Source organism: Myxine glutinosa, chromosome 1 (assembly GCF_964187855.1).
Source record: "Myxine glutinosa chromosome 1, kmMyxGlut1.1, whole genome shotgun sequence".
NCBI lineage: Eukaryota > Metazoa > Chordata > Myxini > Myxiniformes > Myxinidae > Myxine > Myxine glutinosa.
This window is the reverse complement of record NC_136261.1, coordinates 12,224,832-12,251,456: the sequence shown is the minus strand read 5'-3', so window position 1 is coordinate 12,251,456 and position 26,625 is coordinate 12,224,832. Positions and strand designations below refer to the sequence as shown.

The 26,625-nt window shown below is 48.5% G+C and overlaps 1 protein-coding gene across 1 annotated transcript in view; it reads left to right on the top strand.

The window, feature by feature from the left end:
• The first annotated feature begins 1,418 nt into the window (after nt 1-1,418).
• UTP20 (UTP20 small subunit processome component) overlaps nt 1,419-26,625 on the top strand; it is a 147,170-nt gene continuing 121,963 nt past the window's right edge. The window contains exons 1-6 of the mRNA XM_068107235.2: nt 1,419-1,537; nt 4,061-4,141; nt 5,118-5,184; nt 6,714-6,846; nt 7,068-7,256; nt 7,474-7,555. Of these exons, the coding sequence (XP_067963336.2) occupies nt 1,493-1,537; nt 4,061-4,141; nt 5,118-5,184; nt 6,714-6,846; nt 7,068-7,256; nt 7,474-7,555 (597 nt within the window). The 5' untranslated portion in view covers nt 1,419-1,492. The remainder of the gene's footprint in view (nt 1,538-4,060; nt 4,142-5,117; nt 5,185-6,713; nt 6,847-7,067; nt 7,257-7,473; nt 7,556-26,625) is intronic.

Here is a 26,625-nt window from a genome sequence, read left to right as displayed (position 1 = left end):
CACCATCTACAAAGAAACAGGTGACACCATCTACAAAGAAACAGATGACACCATCTACAAAGAAACAGGTGACACCATCTACAAAGAAACAGATGACACCATCTACAAAGAAACAGGTGACACCATCTACAAAGAAACAGATGACACCATCTACAAAGAAACAGGTGACACCATCTACAAAGAAACAGGTGACACCATCTACAAAGAAACAGATGACACCATCTACAAAGAAACAGGTGACACCATCTACAAAGAAACAGGTGACACCATCTACAAAGAAACAGGTGACACCATCTACAAAGAAACAGGTGACACCATCTACAAAGAAACAGGTGACACCATCTACAAAGAAACAGGTGACACCATCTACAAAGAAACAGGTGACACCATCTACAAAGAAACAGGTGACACCATCTACAAAGAAACAGGTGACACCATCTACAAAGAAACAGGTGTCTCCTCGAGCAAAGAAAAAGTCGACTGAAGAGGGACTACAGAAAGGGCATGAGAAATCTTTACGACTACCGGAAAGCCATCTGTGATGTCATCAGGGAGTATCGCTGAAAGGTATTCGTTCATGCCAAGGACTCTCCTCGTGACAAAAAGGAACAGGTTCTGCACTTGCGATGCCTTCCAATAAACTGTACTTATTACGGATGGCGGGTACCGGAGCCCAGAGAATAAAACAACACGTATTATATGCAACATGTACATGTACTGACTTCAGACAAAAGAAAGATTTGTACTGAACTTCAAAGATAATGAAGATTCTGTACCGTCTTCACAAATAAATATTGACGGCTTTTGTTTAACTTTCGTCTAATTATTGCAGATAATTTTTTCCTTTTTTTGGACCATCGGACCAACATCGGTTTTTTGGACCAACACGAAGGTCGCAGCGACGTTATGTGGTTATTCATACTTTTATTCATAATGACTGTAAAACAATCTCGATGAAAAACTACCTCAGCCAGCTCGTTAACACCCTTTCTGCGCTCCCACGCTTTGAGGATGGGAGTGGTATCATGGCCGCCTGGTGGCTTCAGCTGTTCACGTCACGCCAATCGGCCAATGAGCTATCAGAGTGCGTTCTGCTCATCATCAGGCCGCTTGTCGAGCGTTCGCCAAGAGGTTCAAAAGGAACGGATGGCTTGGTAACGGAAAACACCCCTGATGTATATGATATCATAGTGGAGATCGGTGGTTCGTGCTCAAAGCGGAAGTCTGAAGACAAAGTCTTTAGCGGAAGCCTAATGATCTATTTTAAAAAAAAATACTTTTGACTGCTTTTTGAAAATGGCGTAGATGGAGCCTCGCGACTCTGAATATAATCATTTTATTTCAATGAGATAATATTAATAATGAGAGTTCGGCGTCCCGGTGGCTTAATGACGTCACGGTGTGCAGTGCATCCACAACCCACGTGGTTGTAGCGCCCGGGTTCCGGTTGCAGCACACGTGGTCTGGTTCGTGTTTGGAGATCGAACCAGCCATGCCATCCGCTCGCAGGCACCGCAAGTCCCACAATAAATATCATGTGAGTTTAACGAACCTTTGCATGTCACATTCATGCTCAGCAATGGACACGGTGCGAGTCGGTGTCCGCCATGTCCTCACCTCTCACCTCTCGTGTCCAGTCCCAACCTCTCACCTCTCGTGTCCAGTCCCGACCTCTCACCTCTGAGTCTCGGAGAACTATGATTCATGTCCGATCTGATTTGGGATGCCTTGCCCATTGTAACCGACCTTGTCACGCTTGTGAGACCAAGTGGCCTATTCGGATGTATCAGGGTCTTTTGACCCTTTTGGCAGGAATCAAGGATTCATGAGTACAGTATTTCGATATGTATGTAAGCGAATGTCACGTGGCATTTAGTTCCTGAACTTTTCGACTCTCGATGTTTATTGTACCAACATGAGTATGTATTATGTAGACGGTGAATGTTATGTTAAGGATTCTGGGGTGTGTGTCAGTGTGTGTGTCAGTGTGAGTGTCAGTGTCAGTCACACACAGGGATACTTTGAGACATTGTAGGTTTCTGTTCCACCACACACACACACACACCACACCACACCACACCACACCACACCACACCACACCACACCACACCACACACACACACACACCAGGAGGGTACTCGTATGAAACACCTTTGCTCCCATTCCTTGAGGTATTTTGATTGAGGAAATCTGTCTTCGAGTGATTCAGCAGGGAAAACGTTTTACTTCACTCACATGTTCTTCAAACTAGGATTTCATATTTTCAGCAGTGTGTATTGTAGCATGATCGTCTAGGAAATTGGCATCTCCTGCATGAAACAAAGTTTGTATCATGGGATGTAATTGTTCACCTGGGATGGCTTCACACTCAGAAGTTGTTTTGCCTTTTATTGTAGCGATAAATGGATCTAAATACTGTCGGACCCTGCTATTAGTGTTTCTGCCATTCGTGGTTCCGCTATTCGTGGTTCTGCTATTAGTGTTTCTGCCATTCGTGGTTCCGCTATTCGTGGTTCCGCTATTAGTGTTTCTGCCATTCGTGGTTCCGCTATTCGTGGTTCCGCTATTAGTGTTTCTGCCATTCGTGGTTCCGCCATTCATGGTTCCACCATTCATGGTTCCGCTATTCATGGTTCCGCTATTCGTGGTTCCGCTATTCGTGGTTCCGCTATTCGTGGTTCCGCTATTCGTGGTTCCGCTATTCGTGGTTCCGCTATTCGTGGTTCCGCTATTCGTGGTTCCGCTATTTGTGGTTCCGCTATTCGTGGTTCCGCTATTCGTGGTTCCGCTATTCGTGGTTCCGCTATTCATGGTTCCGCTATTCCTGGTTCCGCTATTCCTGGTTCCGCTATTTGTGGTTCCGCTATTAGTGTTTCTGCCATTCGTGGTTCCACTATTCATGGTTCCGCTATTCGTGGTTCCGCTATTCGTGGTTCCGCTATTCGTGGTTCCGCTATTCGTGGTTCCGCTATTCGTGGTTCCGCTATTAGTGTTTCTGCCATTCGTGGTTCCACTATTCATGGTTCCGCTATTCGTGGTTCCGCTATTCGTGGTTCCGCTATTCGTGGTTCCGCTATTCGTGGTTCCGCTATTCGTGGTTCCGCTATTCGTGGTTCCGCTATTCGTGGTTCCGCTATTCGTGGTTCCGCTATTCGTGGTTCCGCTATTCGTGGTTCCGCTATTCGTGGTTCCGCTATTCGTGGTTCCGCTATTCGTGGTTCCGCTATTCGTGGTTCCGCTATTCCTGGTTCCGCTATTTGTGGTTCCGCTATTCGTGGTTCCGCTATTCGTGGTTCCGCTATTCGTGGTTCCGCTATTCGTGGTTCCGCTATTCGTGGTTCCGCTATTCGTGGTTCTGCTATTCATGGTTCCGCTATTCGTGGTTCCGCTATTTGTGGTTCCACTATTCGCGGGTGATACAATGCGAACTGTTTCTCTATTCGTGGAAAAGTGTCCCGTGAATTAGTGGGGTTTTTTGTTTCCTATTCGCGGCCGTGTTCCGTGAATTCGCGATTTCTCCAGGGGCGCAATATATATATTTTTCCCACGAGCCATTAACCTCACACTCTGTATTTATAAAACCTTCATGGATTATCATCGACTTTCGCTGGATTTGCCTCGCCATTCACGGATTTTGCCTCTATTTGCGGATTTTCGTGACTCGGGAACCTATCCCCCCTTTTTCCATTGAAACAATGCCCCGCTATTTGCAGGTTTCGCTATTCGCGGATTTTCCAGGAACGTATCCCCCGCGAATAGTGGGGTCCAAGGGTTCCAAGTGGGGTCCAAGTTCCCATGAGATTGGTCCCAAATCATTACAGAGCCTCCGCCATATTTCCCTGTTGGTAGAAGGGAGTCAGGGTTGCAGGCATCCTTGGCCTATCTCCAAACGTAGACTCTACCATCTGTTGGAAATCAAGTGAAGGAGGACTCCTCTGACCATATTACATTTCATATTGTTCCAAATTCCCATCTGTGTGTTGTTCCATGAACCACTTTTTATGGGATAATGCCTATGATATGATATATAACTGTGTTTGTTTGTTATTGTGTTTTGCAGTTCCAGACCTTCTCCGAGCGCCTTGCTAACGTCAACATCGATGTCATTCACAGGATAGACAGGGTTGGAATTCAGCCAGAGGTAAGGCATACCGCATATGTGTTGGCTCCTCGTTGTCCTGATAGGGAGACGTGAACTTAAGCGTGCTTTACCCCCACCACCATACTTGCGAGTCGGATCGGGATCCCAGCGATGCATTTATCGTATAATTAGTGGGATTTTGTTTCGCCTTTTCCACTTCATCTACAGCTTCATGTTCTTCTACTTCGTCCTCCTCTTCTTCCTATGTTTCTTCCTTTTCCGCTTTCTCTTCTTCCTATGTTTCTTCCTTTTCCGCTTTCTCTTCTTCTTCATTTCCATATTCTCTCCCTTATTTTGTATGTACAGGACATGGCTGTGGGTAGCATCATTTTCTGGGGGGTGCATCTGTGCTGCTGATCCAATGTATGTTAGAGAAGGAATTAAAAATTTTCCCAGGGTGCCCACATTTAACTCACCTACTTCAGGTTTTTCGTTGTTGTGTTGTTGTGATATATACCAACCAACCTTTGAAAGGGGAATCTACCTGGGCTGTCGAGCTGGAAGAGACAGGCAGTTTGTTTTGGTGCTTAGTTAGCTCGCAAGACTGTAGTGATTGGTTACGTGAATGAATCTCCATTAGCTCCACCTTCCTCCTGAAAGTCCAATGTGTTACTGAGGCATTGGGAACATTCGAGATTCGATCACAACTACCTGCAGTTTATAATTTACCTTTTATAATGCTGTAGGTGTAGGATTGACCCACGGCCACGAGCATGTGCATCAGTCGTGTCTTTAACCATCGTTCTACTTGTGATATATTTTACGTCGTTATGGGAAATGAGCGAAGGGTTAAAATTGACCACCTGTTCAAATTTGTGTCCAAACCTGTCTGTGCTAACAATGTATGTTATAGGCAAATGACTCTCAACACCCGCTGCGAACATCACGCACAGTTCCTTTGGGATCCTCTTTGCAATGCCTTGTGAATGAGCTCTCACGAGGGTACACTTCCTGTGTATTCTGTTGTTGCTTTCAGGACGTCGAGACGTACTTTTCTGAAGGTGTGCAAAAGTGGAGGGAAATGCATTGCACGGAGCATTACGGTGAGCTTTTGTTGCATGTCCAAGCTGATTATATATTGTTATGGATCTCGGTTACGGCACTCCCCTTACCGAGGGGGATTTAATCCCCTCGTCTATTACACTGGCCGTCCGAGTCCTAGAAGATATCGCGCTCCTTTGCGGGGATGAGGTTGACCAGGGTGACTGGTCAATGGAGTCCCAGATACCTTCGCCAACCTCTCCGCAAAGCAGGACGATACTTCTGCTCGAGCCACGGACAAGATGGAAGATTGCCGAGCGGTTTAGCAATCCGAAGCTCGAGCCGTCAGCAATAAAACTAACCCGATTCTGAGCGGTTCTAATCGTTCCACCGATATTCAATGGGGAAAAGACAAAGACGATCGGACGAGAGGAAGCCAAAGAATAAGAAGGGTGAAGGAAGAACAAATATGGTTTATTAACTAACTACAACAGGGAAACGAAAGAAGGGAATATACAAGGAGAGGAAATAAAAGGACATAGGGCAACCTCATACACACTTATATAACGCCCATGACAATACAAACACACTTACACGAATGGGGTGGTGGTGGTGGGAAGGAAGAGAAGGGTCCAAGCAGATGGTTCCAGGCTCCGGGTCCGCCGCGAAGAATGGCAGGCAGCTGGTGTCGTTGGCGCGTGACCGGACCTTACAAATGCGAGGGGCGGGGGATCTCCGTACGTACAGCGTGCCGAACGCTCTCAAAACCACGGCAGTTCGTATCACACGATCGTAACAAGCGATCCTCCACGCAAGGTTCTTATCACTCGCCGCCTCTGCGCTGTTCGCTCAAGCTTGCCGATCACCTGCCGATCTTCTCTCCTCTCTTGATCATCTGCTCTCTCCCCCACATCTGCATGAAAAGGCTTCGTGCTCGCGCTTTTATCACAAGCCTCACGTATGAAGCCGCGTCCGCTTCGCTCCGCCTACTGGTGAACATGCCTCGGCCCGGATTGGTCACGAGTGTTCATTGGTACCTCCCCTTGTGACGCGTTGATGGGGCCACGCCTATGTTCCTGGCCGTTCCTCCCCCTTTTTCCACTCTGCCACGTGGCTTATGGCGGCTTGCAGGAACAAAGCAAAAGGCAGCGACGACGGCAATACGGCTACTGGCACTTTGGAGAGAGAGAGAGAGATTGGGGATAATTGAAGGGGCCTTGGTTATTTGATTAATACAACGCAGATTCAACTATTGGAAACAGATCCTTAACTGAAACATTGACTAATGAAATAACTAAAGAAGATTCTATGGTGTCCTACGTGTTGTACATGGCCTAACTAGGGTGCGACCTTTGACCTTTACACCAACAATGGGAGTATTTACAGGGGATTATTTATAAGGGAACATTTACAAAAATTTACTTGTGAAGTGTTCTCAAAACCGCAACAATATTAATTTTTCCCTCCAGCAGTTGTTAACCTTTTTTCGATCTTCCTCCGTTCCATGTGTTTGTGTGATCGTTCTTGTCGTTTGATTTTTTAAAAATTATTTTGTTTCCAAGATTGTTATTTGGTTTCATTCCTCCTGCAGACATCTTCCTGAACGAGGTTTCGGGGTTGGTTCAGACCTTCCCACAGCTGGTGCATCACCAGGACACGATCGTCCAGAGCCTGCAGAACCACCTGCTCGTGCCCAGCAGCACGGCGCTCGAACCACTGCTAGAGTGAGCATCCTTTATGTGGATAGCAGTGTTTGGTGGTTACCAGCAATATGTTGCGTAGAAGGCCGCGGGATGTGCCAGATAAGGGCCAATTGGCGAGATTCCATATTTTTGCCTTCAAATTGGACACTGGCAAATGCTCTCGTCCTCCAAGTTAATAAAATGTGATCACTAGTATAGACGTGTGATGATCAGAGTGGTGCTTGCGGTTGTCTTTTGGACAGCCTGGTGGTGCAACTCGCGAGGGACCTCCAGAAAGACTTTTATCCGCACTTTGGCCGTTTCTTTTCCATCATCACCGGACTGCTCAATGCTCAAGACACGGAGCAGCTGGAATGGGTGTTCACGTGCCTGTCGTACCTGTACAAGTTTCTGTGGCGTCTGCTTGTTCAGGACATACGCAGCGTGTATAGGTGCGTTTGCCATGGTCCTCTTTGTTTACACATCCATGGATATAAAAACGCCCGTATTCAAGTTGAACCATCCTTGTACCAAATCTTGATTAAGAACATCGGTCGGAATAAACTGTTTGATCTGATGACGCAAACATCACTGTTTTACGTGAAAATTTGATTTGGCTGCTTGGTTTGTGTATTAACTGCGATGTCCGTGTGTTGTTGATCCGTGTAGCATGTACAGCCCTTTGCTGGAGCACAAAAAGGAGCATATTCGGAACTTCGCCGCCGAGAGTTTCTCATTCCTCATGCGCAAGGTGCTCCTGTTTTTAATTTTTTATACTTTCTTCTCTTGTTTTGGTATATTGTTTATTCATAGGATTTATTTATGAACAAACATTTTTGTTTGTCTCTTTGGGGAGGGGTGGGCGAGCTGTGTTTTGGGTTTGGCGTTGCCATCTGAGTACATTGGTCATGATCCAGGCCTCCCAGTTTCACTTTTGTACTGTAGGTTTGAACATTGTATTTGTCAGACATGTTCCAAGTTCAAGCTCTTACTCTTCCATGAGCCTGGACCATGCATACAAATATTTTTTTTGAGTTCCCGTCTGATAGCATTAGGTGGTAGAGGTTGAAGATCCGACTGCATCCTTCACAAAGAGTAGGCAAGCTATCGCTGGCACCGCAAAAAAATTGCAAATTCCTTCTCTAACATACAGGGGCACTGCATCAGCGGCACAGCTGTTTCCTCAGTAAATGATGCTCACTGCAGCCCTGTACTGCATACAAAAGAAGAACAAGAACAAGAAGAATAAAAAGCACACAAGCCACACGATGGATCATCCTCTGGGTAGATGTATCCTTGTCGGCCGAAGCCCAAACACATTACTGTGTTGATTTGTCGATTGATAAGTAATATCCTTGTAATTCGTGAAAATAATATTTGTTCAGCATTTGCGTACAAGCTCCGTCTGAGTGAGTCTTAAATCGATGTTGAAAAAAATAAATTCCGAGAACCCACAACCTGGAGCATTGGTAAATGATCGTTTGGACTTCGATGAAAACAATAAAATTATGAGAGCTCTGAGAGACGGTCAAAAAATCTTTTATGAACGAGTTGAAATCATCCAGGACAACTCGGCTCCTATTCCTTCTTTCATCACTAATAGTTTGGATGACAAATGTTTGAGTTTCTCGTTATAATTTCACGAATCTCTCCATCCAGGCCACTGCTGCTGCTGCCGCCCCCAGATTGTGTTTAACAGAGATGTTCCTCTTGCAGGATGTCTCCGATTATCCTGTCTCTCTCTTCCTAACCTCTCCTCCGCCTCCCCAACATGGTGGTGCTGTCTATGTGAAGAGTGTTGTCTGCTATCCTTCCTAACAAATCATGGCTTCCTGGAATAACTCTGGCTGAGAATACCTTTCCGCAACTACCTTGGAATGTTTGTCTGTATGGGTACCAACCACCGAACAATGATGACTCCACAAGGTGTGCCAAAAGAATCAAATCCATAAAAAAATCCACAAATATGTTCATTTTTATTCTGAATTACATAAAACTTCATGAATTTGTGCTACATTTTATGTGACACAGGTGTACCAAATATGACAACCGTAACTTATAAGACTTTAGTTGGCACTCGGTTAGTCACGTGCTCCAAGTGCGCTGACTGCGTTGACTCTGTGGCCTGCGCTGACTATGGATGTGAACACGACGGGCGGAGTTTTTGATTACGCGCTGACATTCGGCAAGTGGGATGGACCTGACGTTCTCTGTGATTGCTTGTTTCAGCTCAAAGAGGCTTCCCAGCTCTAGGGATATACTTGTACACATTGTCTTTGAGATAACCTCAAAGATGTAAACTAGTGGAATCAAATTGGGGGAATGTGGAGACAACTTTATGCGTCGTCGGCCAATCACCCTCTCACCGAAGTGTCTTGTCATCCACTCACGGGACACTTTTTCAGTGTGAGGGGTTGCCCCATCCTGCTGTTCTCTTCGAAAGCTTCTGTGTCCAAAAGCATCCCAGAACTCATTCAGCAATTTAATGCAGAACTCAGAGTTGATGGTCATGGCATTACTGTCCTCATCTTTGAAGCGGAACGGTCCACTGATGCCATGCTTGCTCATTGCGCACCAGGCCGTGCACTCAACTGAATGTAAGGGTCTTTTGGCGAACCTCATCAGGGGGTACTCTGCCCCAGTAGTTCCTCGAGTTGACTTGTCCATTATATAAAAAGTGAGTCTAGGAACCAAATGTCATTGATAAAACCAGAACCTTCCTCAGTTTTCTACATAAACCACCGACCCATTTCAATGCGTTTGTTTCAATCAGTGAACATGTGTCTGACTTGGATTCTGTACGGATGAATCTTGACGTCATCATCGAGAATCCTCCTGAGACTTGACACTGTCAGTACAAGTTCTTGACTGCAGCGGCGAAGCTACTGTTTCCGACCGACTGTTGGACCCCCCCTCAATAACCTCTGTTTGCAGCGGAGGTTGTCCAGAATGGATTTGGTCTCTCCGGTGATTTTGAGTGCAAGTTGTGCAAAGTTCCTTGCTCTCTAAATTTCTTCGTCCATTTGAATAGTCTCTCTTTGCACCGGGTGTCTCTGCCGTTAATTTTTTCTCGAACTTTGAGTTTGGACGAAGGATTGCGTTTTGATGTTGGATTCTACAGACAAAGTCTTTTCCTTATTTGGCCAGGGCATTGTTACCGACAGAACCTCAGCTATCATTATCTGAAATAAGAGAGAGAAAAACAAGAAAAACTAGAACGGCACTTGGTAGAGCACATACCTGCGCCAGCCTGAACAGTTTGTTTTGTATCCCACTGATAGGCCGGATCAGTATCCGATTCTTCACCAAAATCTAATCAATTCATCCTTGTCGCACACCCAACCTGTCCACCATGTTTTGTTTGAATCCATCAATAACTTTTTGAGATATCTATAACTTTTTGACTTTTTGCGTGTTGGTATGCACCTGATATCCCCTATTTTGCTATCACCTGGTATTGGCCTCATGGTTCGGGCGGCGGGCTTGGGATCCTAAGGTCCTGAGTTTGAATCCCGTTGAATTGACGCCAGGTGGGGTTGACTCAGCCTGTCATCCTTCCGAGATCGGCAAAATGAGTACCAGACAACTGGTTATAGAGAGGCACTGCATCAGCGGCAGACGCGCCCACAGAAAAATGATCCAACCAGCAGCCTGGTGGTTGCACATGAACCACCCGCCACCTATTTTGCTAATAATAGTTTAATTAATAACCATCCATCCCAATTCTATATCAAGTCATCAATCCACCATTGTTACTGATGCCAAAACTTTCCTTTTTTCAAACAACCTGATCTTTGTCTACCAGTTCGCATTCCATCTGGGTTAGTGGGTTAGTCAGCTATGAGCAGCTACTGTTTCTCTCGGTAATTGTCGGAGTTTCTAAATTTCAGCGAAGATATTTGAACCATCTCCCAGGTAATATTCCGGCTATTCGATGTGGTCTGGCATCCTGTTTTGCTTGCCAGGCTCGCTACCTGTGGCAATTAACACGTTGCTATAAATGAGAACCCCTCTCAGCCTCTCTTCCAATGTTTTCCAATGGAGATGGGACTTGAGCCAGTGTCTTGGACCAATCTTCTTCCTAGTGGACATAAACCACATCTCGGACGCTCAGTAAAACCTTGCCTTTCCATAGATGAGTTACCACATCGTAACCGTCAGTAACTGCCAACATGCCATTTGACGGACGGCAGTTGCACCATTCTCGGCTGCTCTAAATAGATTTGATGTTAGTCTTGACAAATAGAACATGTGTTTTATTCCTGGCACATCTCGGTCTCATCGTGTTGCTCTGTCGGGATCATCAACCAAACCCATCTATCCAATTCCATTGTCGGCGAATGGAAGAGGTTCAGTTGCTTGAACTTTGAGGACTTGCGCTCTGTTTCTGACCTATCCTGAGCTGGCAATGTTGTACATCTGGCCTCCAAAGCCATCCGCAGACTAGGCATCCTCCCTCATTCCAATTAATTAATACCTTGATACGCCTCAACATTACCCACGACTTTTCCGAGACTGACAATATGGTAAAGCTAGTCTCCATTGCCAACAACAGACTGGCCATTTTCCGTCATTCAAAGTCTTTCCTTGGAAAATCAGAAGTACTCGTACTGTAAGCCCTTTGTGTTTATAGCTCAATGGAATACTGCTCTCCCCTTTAGGCCAGGGTCCCAGAATCATCTGTTTATGCAGGATTCCGTGTAATAGAAAAGTCTCGGCATTATAGGAATCTTGCGTGAGGAAACTGAGGCACAAGCAATGTTGCTCCCATCGCTGGCAGATCAGTCGTCTGTTTTTTTTTTTTAATGCCCCCCCTCAGTTCCTTGCTCCTTTTCTGTTATCTCAGTCTTATGACCCTTCCCAAAAATTCCAGGATGCACTTGTCAGTCCAGTAACCCACTCCTGGTTAAACTTTCAAAAATCTAGGCCGACTGCATTCCTCCACTCTCTTATTCCTCACTTCTCCTGTCTATGGAACCACATTCCAGAGGTAGTGCTGTCTCATTCTTCCCTCTTAGACTTTAAGCAGGCTTTGCATCATCACCATGTGCCATCTCCAATCCTTGCTCATGATCTTTATTACCCCCATTAACCTTTCCACCTGCAGATTGCAGAGTTTCCTCCTCTCTCACTGTGTCGCTCAGTCTCTCTCTTCCTATTCGTTCATTCCCTTCCCTTGCCCGTTGTCCAACTGTGTCCCCACCGACCTAATGTCATTTCGTTCCCTTTTACCATCTGATATCTCGTTCTTTTCTGAGCCACGACCCTCTTTCGGAATATATGTAACCACAGACTCTGAGATCACAGGTTGAAATGTCCATGTGCAAAGAGCTCCTTGATTTACCTTTCCCAAAATGAGTGTGGTAATGTCTCATTCTTTGGAAATTGCTTCAATGTCATTGAACTTTAAGTGGAGGAATTTCTCCTTCATGAGGCAAATACTCATCTCATGAAGTTGATTTTTTTGGTATCATGGAGTACAATAATTCTGTATATGTAGGGGTGGCACATGAAAAAAAATGGCCACCCCATCAAATGTTTACAAAATTATATATATACAGTGGAACCTTGACTTACGAGTTTAATTCGTTCCGTGACCGAGCTCGTAACTCAAATTGCTCGTATCTCAAATCAAATTTCCCCATTGAAATGCATTGAAATGCTATTAATCCGTTCCAGCCCGCCAAAAACCACACCAATTTTTAAAAAAATATACAGTATATATAAAAATATCTCGCGCTTTATATTTCACCTGTATGCAGCATACAAGTTGGCAGGATGGCCTGGACTGGAGGTACGCACACTTGACTCTAAAGTCTAAACTGTCCAGCCTAGGTTTGAATCCCGACCCAGCTATAACCTGTCATGGGTGAATCACAGGCAGGGTGATTCATCAATGTGTGTACCGCTAAACTGGGCGCCCCGTTTGCGTCCCATTAGTTGTCGGATGTTAAGGATCTCACCGTGTTTTCCACAAAGAGAAGGCGAGCTATCGCCGGCACTCTGAACAAGTTGTGGCCTGGCATGGCATGAACATGAAAACATGAACATGAACATGAAATGTTCGACATGAACATGAAATTTTCCGAAATAACCAAAATGCGAAAACAAAAACGCAGCGCTATACGACAGAGATACGTACTGTACTTGAACGGCAAGATAACCACGTGACCAGAACCTACCTGGCGGCGTAAACTCGAAATAACCAAAATGCGAAAACAAAAACGCAGCGCTATACGACAGAGATACGTACTGTACTTGAACGGCAAGATAACCACGTGACCAGAACCTACCTGGTGGCGTAAACTCGAAATAACCAAAATGCGAAAACAAACGCAGCGCTATACGACAGAGATACGTACTGTACTTGAACGGCAAGATAACCACGTGACCAGAACCTACCTGGCGGCGTAAACTCGAAATAACCAAAATGCGAAAACAAAAACGCAGCGCTATACGACAGAGATACGTACTTGAACGGCAAGATAACCACGTGACCGGGTGGCGAAAGCTCGTAACTCGGATCTCGCCTCGCATCTCAAAGCAATAAACCGCCCGAGCAACGGCTCGTATCTCGAAAAACTCATAAGTTGGGGCACTCGTAAGTCAAGGTTCCACTGTATATGTGTATATATATATATATATATATATATATATATATATATATATATATATATATATATATATATATATATATATATATATATATATATATATATATATATATTTATTTATATATATATATATATATATTTGTGGATATGAGAATGGTTTTTTTTTTGTTGTTGTTGTTGTGTAAATAGTTGTAAAAATATCGCCCTCCTTACTCCAGTGTTGTATAAAGGTCAAAGGGCGTTCCCGTAGTTAATTCCATAAAGCATACACGAAGGACACCATATATCCCTGTTCAGTAGTTGTATCCTTATTATGTGTATTAGGCTAAGGATTTGTCTTCCATTAATTTGACACTCCATTGCACTGCATTAAATAAAGTAGATCCCTCCGACATGGCATCTTCCAAGTGCCAGGTTTAGCCACTTTGCTGCATTTCATCTGCCATCCACTTTGCTGCAATTGCCAACTGCATTTTGGGCGGTTTTCTTCATTCGCCATTGCTGCCCTTTGGCTGGGGCTAGCTCGAATCGCCCCCAAAACCACCATTGGCCACGAGGCAAGGTCGGGGAAGAAGGGCGTGTCTCCACCTCGTCATAGAGGGGAGGAGTGAACCAGCCCTTGCCGACCAACCCAGAACGAGGGGTTGGCTTTAGAGGGCGAAGAGAGAACGTTTGGGGGAGGTCGCAAAAGGGTCAAGGGTGGGGCTTATATAACCCGAGGCAGAGGCCCCCAGAGAGAGTCGAGGAGGGAGGAGATCAGAACACCGAAAAGCCTGGAAGTTGTTGTTGGACTAAGCAAGAGAGGAAGTTGTTGGACTGGGTTGGACTAAGAAAGAGAGAGGAGAGAACCCGTCACGCCAGACCCCCCACCAGCGCGTCGGCTCCACCAAGCAGCTCCGACCCGTGATCCCGCGCACACGACAGGATCGGTGGCATCGGCGGCCGTCGAGGTCCAGCCCGACGTCCCGTGCGGGATCAAGCTCCAGCCAGCTCCGTGCCTTCCTCCCCCTCCAGCCACCGACCTCCTTCCAGCCAATCCACTCTGCAATTCCCTGTGTGAGTCCGTCTTTGTTTGTTCTGTCCAGGGAATAAGTTAAGCCTGTTAGATAAGCTAGTATTTTCACTGTGTCTCTGATTTCTTCTGTAAATTGTTTTATTATCCTTCCTTCTCCTTGGTTTCTTTGATTGTGTAAATAGTAGGAATAAATTTAGTAGCATTTCAAACCTTTTTGTCTTCTTCTTCTTCACATCCGTGTCGCCTTTGTCTTTTCCCTATTGAATATCTGTGGCGCGATTCGGCCAACGTCCAGGAATCGGGTTAGTCGGGGTAACTGTTAGGGCCGTGGCGCCATCCGCTCGGCAAATCAACATCTTATCCGCGGTCCGTAACAATATATATATATATATATTGTTACGGATCTCTACGTCGGCCCCTTTTCCCCTTAAGAAGGGGGGCATTAATCCCCTTGTGTGCGACTGACCGACGTGAGTCCTGAAGTAGCCCAGCTCCCTCCTGGGGAGGCAGGTGAGCAACCTCGTTCGAGGCCGTGGACAAGATGTTATTTGCCGAGCAGATGGCAGCCCGCGGCTCGAACGTTACAGACGTGGTTAGATGTTATAGACCGAGCGGTGGTATGACCACGTCTGCACAAATTACCCGATTGTACTCGAACTTTGACGAAGCCGCGCTACGCTGGCTCAATAAGGAAAAGAAGACACCCGGCTGGATTATAATGACGCACGACACCAATGTTTCGATTCTCAATTATATTCGTACGGAAAGGTTAGATTACAGGGACGAGAGGTACATCATAGAAAGACAGGCACTTAGACACACTCTTATATTAACCCCGGACAGACGACAGATAAACGGGACAACGGCTGACTCACACGGGGATTGATGGCAAGGAAAGGCAGGTAGCGATGGCTCAAGGTGCACTCTTGGCTCAAGGCAGAATCAACACGGTTCGGTCCAGAGATGCGGGGAGGTATCAGCGCTCGGAAGGTGACGTCGTTTCTCTTTCCAAGCTGAGGCGCATCTCTCTCAGCGATCGCAGGTAACGTTCTTTCTCCAGCTCGGGGCGCATCTGTCTCGGCGCTCGCAGGTAACGTTCTTTCTCCAGCTCGGGGCGCATCTGTCTCAGCGCTCGCAGGTAACGTTCTTTCTCCAGCTCGGGGCGCATCTGTCTCAGCGCTCGCAGGTAACGTTCTTTCTCCAGCTCGGGGCGCATCTGACGTCACGTCCGGTAAGTCCCACGTATATCCGGCGGGGAGTGACACGCCCTCGGCTCGTTAGCTCCGCCCCAGATGGAATCGGTCCGCCCTTCTGATTGGGTGCGGGGGGGTTACCAGGCTCCGCCCTTGACGAGGAGCTGACAGGGAGCCCCTCCGTGGTAACCCCGTGGAGCGCGTGGTCAATGGCGGCTCACCGAGCCGATGTGAGGACGCACACTCCCCCTCGCCGCTGTTGCGCCGCCCCCATCTCCTCTGTTGTTGTAGTTATAGTTGTTTGGGGAAGAAGATGGAAGGTATGGGAAAGGTCCTAAACTCACTACTGATGCCATATAATCACATTCTGGTGCAACGAAGAGTCAGAATTAATGGAAACGAGTCCTTAACTGACATAGACTAAGAATAACTAGGAAGACGTCCTATAGTTGTCTACGTGTGATGCGGTGGGACCTGGGCACGACATTTAATGGGGGAAAAAGGGGAAGGTCGGTTCTACAGAGTGTTATTTACATGCAATGGGACTAGGGAATGGGGGATTGGGGAAAGTTGGGGAGTATTGGAGAAATAGGGGAATATTTACAAGCGGATATGGAGGCCAAATTCCATATTCGCAACATTGCACCCTTCTCTACCCTCGGGGCGTCCCGACCCGATAAATTTTTACCTACTTTAGTGTGGCACTCATGTAGTCCCTCTACTATTAACTCTACCCTGAGTGCGACAGTTTTACAGATGTTCACAAATGAGTAAATATGTCCCCCTGCGACGTTGCACCCTTCTCCTCACAGAAACACACCCACAGGATAACCGAATTGCGGAAAGAATTCGCAAACTAAACATACAGCCGGTAGGGAGCATTATTTACACGACTACGCTGCTATTTACATTACGATCCAGGACCTGTCTTTGGAGGAACACATGCAGATGTTATGCATAGAGAGAGCGCGCATGCCAACATCGATACACCAACCCACGAGTGCTCTGTGGCCGACGGCCTTTAATAACGTGCAGAGCACCCTTCCCAAGCATCAAAAGCACCACCCCAGCACCAATCGGTGCAGTCACCATTGTTCAATGAATAAAAATAACTTCAACAACCCCTAACCCTGCAGGTGTCTCTTGCTCTTCTTGTGGCCTTCAGTGGTGTTAACTAACAGTGGTTCACCTTGTATGGCATAGGTGCCACGTTGACCCATAGGTCCATCAACGGGTGGTGCTTGGCCGCAAACGAACTGCGGTCCATTGTGGGTGGCCACAAACATTGCGGTCCATATGGTGTATCGATCCAGGCAGCAAACAGCGAAAGTGCAGGCCCACAACTGCGTAGCCAGCACCTCTCTCTCCTCTCTCTCTACCCCAAAGCCAGATCCTCGGAGGTGGGAGACAAAAGAAGAAACAAGTGAGTAAGGTGGTAAGGGCGCAAAAGTGCACGCAATACAAGATGATGCACACTGGGGGCACATGGGAACCAGGTGAGACAGGTACGTTCCTATCGTACGCCCCCCCCACCAGGTAACCTACATGGCCCCTCCCTTACCCCTTACTGTATCCACACAACACAACACTACCCATAAACATCTACTTTACAAATCAACAAACATCCCTACTGTCTTCCCCGTTCCTCCCATATACCAAATTCGTCTTCTCTCCCTCCTAACCAATCAAATTTGCCATTTTCAACTCTCATCAAAATTTGCCATCTCCAACTGAACATCAAAATTTGCCATTACCAATTCATCATCAGTCCCTCCTAGGGAGGGAGAGATGGAATCACCCCAATGTCTCATCCACGTCGTGATGCGTCTCACAAATCCACACAGCAATTCATCTCCTGCAACAAAACAAAGAAAACACAGGTGTGGAGTCATCATCATCACCACAGGTAAGTGGCTGCGTATGGTGCGACAGGTTCATCAATCCTAACTATTTCCTAAATGACTTTAACAACTTTACACTACCCGGGGTCTTCCTCCGGCCAAACCATTGGCCCTCTTACACTATGGGTTCTAAAAACCAATTCCCATTGGCCAAACTGTGGTGCTCTTCAATTTGGGGTCTCACTCCCCCGATTCATCTCCCGGTGCCCTCGCACAATTTCTGGGCTGTGGCGTGTACCTCTCCCAGTGGGTCTACCCACCTGCACACCTCCACCACTGCAGTTGCCTCCGAGCTTACCTGCTCCTTACCCTAACCTAACTTCCTGGGGAAGGCCCTCTGGCGCTCTCCCCACTCGGTGCCCTCTCTGGCACTGGGCTACCCGGGTCCATCCTCCGGATCCTCGGGCCCCATCCACAACTCTACCGGCTCCCAGAGCCCACCTGCGGCCTCACCTGGCCGACATCCTCACAGTGGTGGAGTGCCCAACCAACTACACACACTAACAGGCTACACGCCCAGCCATTTCCACAACACTAATGCACCCATTCACAACACCACTCTGCAACCGCACCACAGATGCCAATATCCAACCACAATTTACCTATACCCTCTACCTAACACTTACACTACCCGCCCCGGGTACTCGTGAAAGGGGTCCACTCTTCCCCCATCCACACCTTCGCACCATGCACACCACTCCGTACCACTTACTCCAACTCTCTCCACACACCTGTACTTGCACACCTGTGCTCTCACACCTGGTGCCACCTGCACCCTTCTCTCCCCAAGCGCATTCGCGCTGATCCACACACTCACTACTCACACACTGCTCCACACACCTGTCCAGTTGCACACCTGTGCAATCACACCTGTTCAATTCTCACACACACAGCATCATCTCATCTAACTACTCCCCTCTGAAACTTGCGCTTCCCAGTCGTCCCTTTTAACTATTGCGCTCCCACGTCATTATCATCCACACTAATCTACCTGCGTCCCCACTACAGGTATCAGTCACTAACTAAACTTAACGTTACCTAATGTCATCTCTCTAGATCCCTACACACAATATAACCTAACCCACCCGGGCTAGTTTTCACTGCCATACACCCCATAAGCTATTGCTCCTTTGCCCCCCCTCCATGGGAAGGGTGGCAGGGATGCCACCCTCACCCACTGGGCCCATCGCTCACTACCAATTTTGCACATCAAATTTCAACAAATCAAAAATTTGCCAATCACTACCCATCATCTGCCAATCACTACTGCCAATCCTTTGCCAATCACCAAATTTTGTTTTTCTAATTTCGGGGCCAAAACACTAACCTCATCACCCAGTCTACTCACTACTGCCTCTCGGTGCGCCAATTCCTGTCCAAAGCCCGGCTTCGTAAAGCCAAGCCATGGATGCTGGTTGTTCTGTGCCAGCGGCTGGGTGCATCCCGCATTCGGTGCAGGGAAGGAGGTTTACCCGGGCCGAGATCCCACGCACCATCTCGGCACGGAGCCATCTCATGGCTCGATCTCGACCTGCCGGAATACCTCAACAGAAAGTGGTCGTCATGACGACCCTTCCTATCCAGCCGCCCGCTCCGCCTATTGGAGCACAGACGCGGCCGTTCAAAGCGAGGCCCAGCGTGGTTCGCGCACGGCGGTCCTTTCGAACCCGCCGTGGCTCGGATCCCCGCTGGTTCTCGCGGCACGCGAAGCCCGGCACGCACCGAGGGCCCGCTTCGGCTAAAAGTCGACCTAACCTTTAACCCGGTCACCGTCGATGCTTCACCTGGATGCTTACATGCATACGCTACCCCTTTCTTGCTCATACATGCAGCTGTTCCCATTCTCCTTGTACCGTTCCTTACACACCCAGGTACACCCATTCCACTCACAGCCTTGGTCACACACCTGACCACCGAACACTTTGGCACACATTCGTTGGTAGCACACCTCACTAACACACCTCTTCGCGCCCCCTCCTCTGTCACCTCCTCTGTGACAATCACAGGTGTGCCCTCATTCGCACACCCAACCACGTGCCTCACCACCAACTCCAGCGTGCATTCCCACTCACGCTCTACCATTCCAGGTGTGCATCCTTCCATCCCAGGTGTACATCCTCGCTCACCTGTCACAACCAACTCACTCTCCTTGTCACTCTCACTACTCTCACCTCCACTCGTGACAACGCACTCACCCTTACTCTTGACAGCACACTCTTTCCCCATGCACCTGTCCGTCACACACCTTTCTCGCGCACACTCTCCCGTTACACCCTCTGTAACACTCACCACAGGTGGACACTCTTCCTTACTTCTGACAGCGCACTCTTTCCTCATGCACCTGTCCGTCACACACCTTTCTCGCGCACACTCTCCCGTTACACCCTCTGTAACACTCACCACAGGTGGACACTCTTCCTTACTTCTGACAGCGCACTCTTTCCTCATGCACCTGTCCGTCACACACCTTTCTCGCGCACACTCTCCCGTTACACCCTCTGTAACACTCACCACAGGTGGACACTCTTCCTTACTTCTGACAGCGCACTCTTTCCTCATGCACCTGTCCGTCACACACCTTTCTCGCGCACACTCTTGCGCACACTCTCCCGTCACACCCTCTGTAACACTCACCACACCGCGCTTCCACGTGCTCCCTCGCACACGCGCTACGACCGACTCACTCTCGCCAGCACACTCACTCCTTGGCACGCACTTTTTCCTCACACACCCCAGAGTCGGACTTTCTTGCACACCTCCATTTTCGCACACCAGACCTGTCGCACACTTCACCAACGGCCTCTCACGAACACCCGGGTCTATCTCGACCCCCAAGCCTCTTAAATCACCTGGCGCATCATACGCACGACCATATTGGTCACCACTTACACCGGGTCCTCTTCCTCTTCGCTTCTACTCCATCACCTGCGAATCCCTCATCCGGTTAATGAGCACATCACGATCCAAACACAGACTTTGGACCAATTCTTTTATCTCCTCTTTTATCTCTTTGTTATCCCCTCTCCGTCGCTTCTTAATTTCGCTCACCCCTTCTTCCACTTCTTCTAATTTGTGCCTCACCTCTTTTATTCCCCGGTACGTCTCCTCAAGCTCATCCTCTAAGGCTACCTTGACCGTTTCCAGGTGCGTCCTCACCTGCCGGTCCTTCGTCTCCATTACCTCTATCACCTCGTCCAACCTCGTTGTCAGTCCCTCACGTACCATCTGACATTCCCTCTTCGTCGCTACCAAGTCATCTTTTAGTTCTTTCTGTGTCGCTTTTAAACCTCCTAATACCGCAGTGTTCCTTTGAACCTGCTCCACTAACTCCGTCTGTCCCACCGTCAGCTGCTCCACCTCCTGCGTCAGGTCCTCTATGCCCCCTTGTAACTTTACAGTCCCCTTTCTCACCTCCTTCTCCATGTGCTCCTTACAGTGCCTCACCTCCTCGCGCACTCCTCCGACCTCCTCACTCACTCCTCTTCTGATCTCCTCTGCCATCACTTGCATCTCCTGCCCAGATGCCACCCTCATCTGCTCCATTTCCTCCCTGTGAGCATCCAGTTTGGTTTCTACCCCCATTCTGACCCCCTCTATCTGCCGCTCCATTTGTTTAACTTCCTTTTCCGCTTGGTCCCTCATGTCCCTCAATTTGCCTTCCATCCTGTTTTCTAACCCCTCTAACCCCTTTTTCACTCCCTCTATCTGATTCTCCTGGGCAGCCATTCTATTTTCTACTCCCTCTAACCCCTTTTGCATCCCTTCCATTTGATTCTCTTGAGCGGCCATTCTGTTTTCTACCCCCGTTAACCCATTTCTCACCTCTTTTATCCCATTGTCTAACCCCTCAAAATTTTTGTCTACCTTCTCACCAGTACCCCTCGCTTCGTCCCTCATTACCCCCATCTCGTTTTTCAAACCTCTAATTTGGTCTCCCAATTGCTCACTATTCTTTTCCATAAGGGCCGTCATTTGTAAAAAAAACAAGTTCAAATCCACCGGGGGCGCTGCCACGGTCGCCGGCGCGGTGACCAGCGAGGCGCCATTTTGCGCGCTTGCTACCCTCGCTGTTTCGCTCTCCTCACGTGTCTCAATTTGGTCCTGGACCGACCCTGCTTCACTCTCCCCTACCGGACCCCAGCCGTCTTGATCCGCCATAGCGCGACTTTCAAAATTCGAGTTTCGTAAAACAAATTCGAAATTTCGCCGTTATACTTTCGTCGAGCGCAGTACCCGCGCTCCGGATCAATTCTACTTCCCAACGTTTGGGCCTAAAAAAATTTAGTCCCGGGTCCGAATCTCACTCCTCGACACCAATTGTTACAGACGTGGTTAGATGTTATAGACCGAGCGGTGGTATGACCACGTCTGCACAAATTACCCGATTGTACTCGAACTTTGACGAAGCCGCGCTACGCTGGCTCAATAAGGAAAAGAAGACACCCGGCTGGATTATAATGACGCACGACACCAATGTTTCGATTCTCAATTATATTCGTACGGAAAGGTTAGATTACAGGGACGAGATGTACATCATAGAAAGACAGGCACTTAGACACACTCTTATATTAACCCCGGACAGACGACAGATAAACGGGACAACGGCTGACTCACACGGGGATTGATGGCAAGGAAAGGCAGGTAGCGATGGCTCAAGGTGCACTCTTGGCTCAAGGCAGAATCAACACGGTTCGGTCCAGAGATGCGGGGAGGTATCAGCGCTCGGAAGGTGACGTCGTTTCTCTTTCCAAGCTGAGGCGCATCTCTCTCAGCGATCGCAGGTAACGTTCTTTCTCCAGCTCGGGGCGCATCTGTCTCAGCGCTCGCAGGTAACGTTCTTTCTCCAGCTCGGGGCGCATCTGTCTCAGCGCTCGCAGGTAACGTTCTTTCTCCAGCTCGGGGCGCATCTGTCTCAGCGCTCGCAGGTAACGTTCTTTCTCCAGCTCGGGGCGCATCTGACGTCACGTCCGGTAAGTCCCACGTATATCCGGCGGGGAGTGACACGCCCTCGGCTCGTTAGCTCCGCCCCAGATGGAATCGGTCCGCCCTTCTGATTGGGTGCGGGGGGGTTACCAGGCTCCGCCCTTGACGAGGAGCTGACGGGGAGCCCCTCCGTGGTAACCCCGTGGAGCGCGTGGTCATTGGCGGCTCACCGAGCCGATGTGAGGACGCACACTCCCCCTCGCCGCTGTTGCGCCGCCCCCATCTCCTCTGTTGTTGTAGTTATAGTTGTTTGGGGAAGAAGATGGAAGGTATGGGAAAGGTCCTAAACTCACTACTGATGCCATATAATCACATTCTGGTGCAACGAAGAGTCAGAATTAATGGAAACGAGTCCTTAACTGACATAGACTAAGAATAACTAGGAAGACGTCCTATAGTTGTCTACGTGTGATGCGGTGGGACCTGGGCACGACATTTAATGGGGGAAAAAGGGGAAGGTCGGTTCTACAGAGTGTTATTTACATGCAATGGGACTAGGGAATGGGGGATTGGGGAAAGTTGGGGAGTATTGGAGAAATAGGGGAATATTTACAAGCGGATATGGAGGCCAAATTCCATATTCGCAACAATATATATATATATATTGTTACGGATCTCTACGTCGGCCCCTTTTCCCCTTAAGAAGGGGGGCATTAATCCCCTTGTGTGCGACTGACCGACGTGAGTCCTGAAGTAGCCCAGCTCCCTCCTGGGGAGGCAGGTGAGCAACCTCGTTCGAGGCCGTGGACAAGATGTTATTTGCCGAGCGGATGGCAGCCCGCGGCTCGAACCATAAACAGAACTAGACCCGATTATTGAACGTTGGCCAAATCGTGCCACAGGTATTCAATTGCGAAAAGACAAGGACAAAACGGATGTAAAGGAAAGAAGGCAGAGTAAGGAGGAACAGGAATTTATGACTAACTATTATGTACACAATCAAAAGTAACCAAGGAGAAGGAAAGATACGAAAATAAAGACAGAAGGATGGAAGGATCAGAAGGACACAGAGCAATTCTAGCTTACCTATTCAGTCTTACTTAACCCCCAGGACAACATAAAAGACGGACGACAATCAGACTTACACGGGGGGATGATGATAGGGATGAATGGCACGAATGGCTGGAAGGGGAAGAAGGTTCCGTTGGAGCTTGCTCCCGCACGGGACGTCGGGCTCGACCTCGACGGCCACCGATCCCACAGCAATCGGTTCCCGCATAGCAGCGGGTCGAAGCTGCGTGTCACAGGGGGGCTGAACTACGGAGGTCTCACTTACGGTGGTCCCAAAGCTGTGGTTTGTTCACTCAATGCTGCTGCTCCTCCTCCACTGAACTCAACAACAATTTCGCTGCTCCTCCTCCACTGGGCTCAACTCCACTCTCGGTGGACTGCTCCACTCTCAGCTCCTCCTCCACTGAACTCGACTCGCTCCCGGTGGACTGCTGTGCTGAACTCAACAACAACTCTCGGTGGACTTCCAACTCTCTGACGCATCTCCGGTGGGGGCATCGCGTGACGGGTTATATAGACCACACCCTCGAATCTTCGCGAACCTCCCCGATCGTCCTTTCTCCGCCCTCTCAAGCCAAACCCCTCGTGCTTGGTTGGTTGATCGGGGCTGGCTCACTCCTCCTTCCGATGACGAGGGGCGGAGACACGCCTTTCTTCTCCGGACCGACCGCGTGCTCAATGGAGGGCGAATGCAGTTGGCAATGCGGTTGGAAATGGAGGCTTTGGGGGAATTGAAAGGGGATCTATCTTATTTCAATTCGGTGCAATGCAGAGTCAACTAATGGGAAACACAGCCTTAAACTAATACACATAATAAGGAAATAACTATTTAGAAGGGTATATGGTGGCCTACGTGCATGTATATGGACTAACTAAGATGACGACCTTTGACCTTTACACTACGGAGGTATTTACAAGGAATCATTACATTTACACAGGGTGATATTTACAACAATTACACAGGATTCTCAAATCCGCAACACTGCACCCTCATTCTCTAGGCACGTCCCGGGCCTCTAAAACTTTACTTTGTGTGGCACGTAGGTGTAGTTCCCTCTACAATTAACCTGACCCTGAGTGTGACAGTTTTAAAACACAAATAAGTGTGTCCCTCTGCTGCATTGCACCCTACCTAACAGATTCACGCCCACAGGATAACCGAATTGCGGAATGGTTCTCAAACTAAACATGTACGGTGGGGAGCATTATTTACAAGTGACGCTGATTGTATTTACAAAACGCAACCCAGGACCTGCGATTGTTATTTTGGGGGGGGGGGGGGGGTGAGGGAGGGGGGAGACAGCCTGCGCTGCATCGACGCACCAACAAAGAGCACCATAAAGCCCCATACAGCACCAGTCAGTGCACAGTCACCACAGTTCAAAAAAAATAAACAAACCCCTGCTGGTGGTCTTTCTCTTCGGCTCCCTCTGCTGGCCATTGTTTTTCCTGATGTTGTCTTTCTTCATTTTCTTGGTTGCGGCCTATTTGGTGGAAATAAAAGTGCACAAACGTGTCCATTTTTTATTTATGGCCCACAGTGGCCGACTATGAGTGGTTAACCTGTGGGCTTGGTGCCACCTCACCGGGTCCGCAAGCAAGATCTTGGGCCATCGTGGCCGGTTCCAGCAGAGGGGCCATGCCCCAACCCGTGGGGTCCATGAGTGGTGCTCAGCCACAGACATGTGGTCCATAAGTGGTGCATCGATACAGGCAGCTGGTTGCGGGGGTTCGGGCACACAATGGCGGACTCCCGCACGCTCCCCTCAGTGCCCAAAGAGCACGATCCATGGGTTGAGGAAGGAAGACAGAGACGACAGGTTAGCGAGGGGTAAGGTCACAAGGGTACACATCAATAAAGGCAATGCAAGGTGAGGTGCGCCTGGAGACCGAGCGGAGAAAAGCTCGTCCCTATCGTACGTCACCCCACCCGTCACCTGTTCTACCCTTGCCCCTTAACCCCGTATGTACAAAAATCTACACATTTACAAATCCGTCACTATGTCTCGTCCTCCCTATATTTCCCCTCTACCAAATTCATCACAATCCCATTAATCCAAAATTTGCCATCCCCAATTCATCATCAATCCTCATAAGGAGGGAGAGATGGAACAACAACACAATGTCACACCCATGTCATGATGCGTCTCACAATCCAAACATTTGCACAAAAATAATAAAAACATGGCATGGTGTGGAGTTTTGTCACCTCAGGTGAGTGGATGTAGATGGTGCAAGGAGATTTCAATCCTAACTATCCTCTAAATGACTTTAATACACTTTACTCTACCCGGGGTCTTTCCCTGCCAATCCATTGGCCATCTTACCCGATGCGGTTTTAAGAACCAAATTCCCATTGACCAAACTGTGGTGCTTCCTCAATTTGGGGTCTCACTCCCCCGGTTCAACTCCCTGTGCCTTTGCACAATTTCAGGACTGGGTCGTGTGGCTCTCCCAGCAGGTCTACCCACCTGCACACCTCCACCACTGCAGTTGCCTCCGAGCTTACCTTGCTCCTTACCTAACCTATCTAACTGGCGAAGGCCTTCTCTGACACTTACCCCCCTCGGTGCACTCTCTGGCACTGGGCTACCCGGGTCCGTCCTTTGGATCCTCGGGCCCCATCCACAACTCTAACGGCTCCCAGAGCCCACCTGCGGCCTCACCTGGCCGACATCCTGACAGTGGCGGAGTGCCCATTTAACTACACACACTAACAGGCCACACGCCCAGCCATTTCCACATCACTAATGCACCCATCCAAACACCATTCTTCCACCACGCACCACAGATGCCAATATCCAACCACAATTTACCTACTCCCTCTACCTAACTCTTACACTACCCTCCCCGGGTATTCGTGATAGGGGTCCACTTTTCCCCCATTCACACCTTCGCACCATCCACTCCACTCCACAGTTTCCACCATACTCCCTCCACACCATCCATTCCATCCTCCATATATTCCATACTCCATGTATTCCACACAACCATTCTCCATACACCTGTATTTGCACACCTGTGCCATCACACCTGGTGCCACCTGCACCCTCCTTCCTCCAGGACCATTTGCTCAACACAACACTCAATCACTATTACTCACT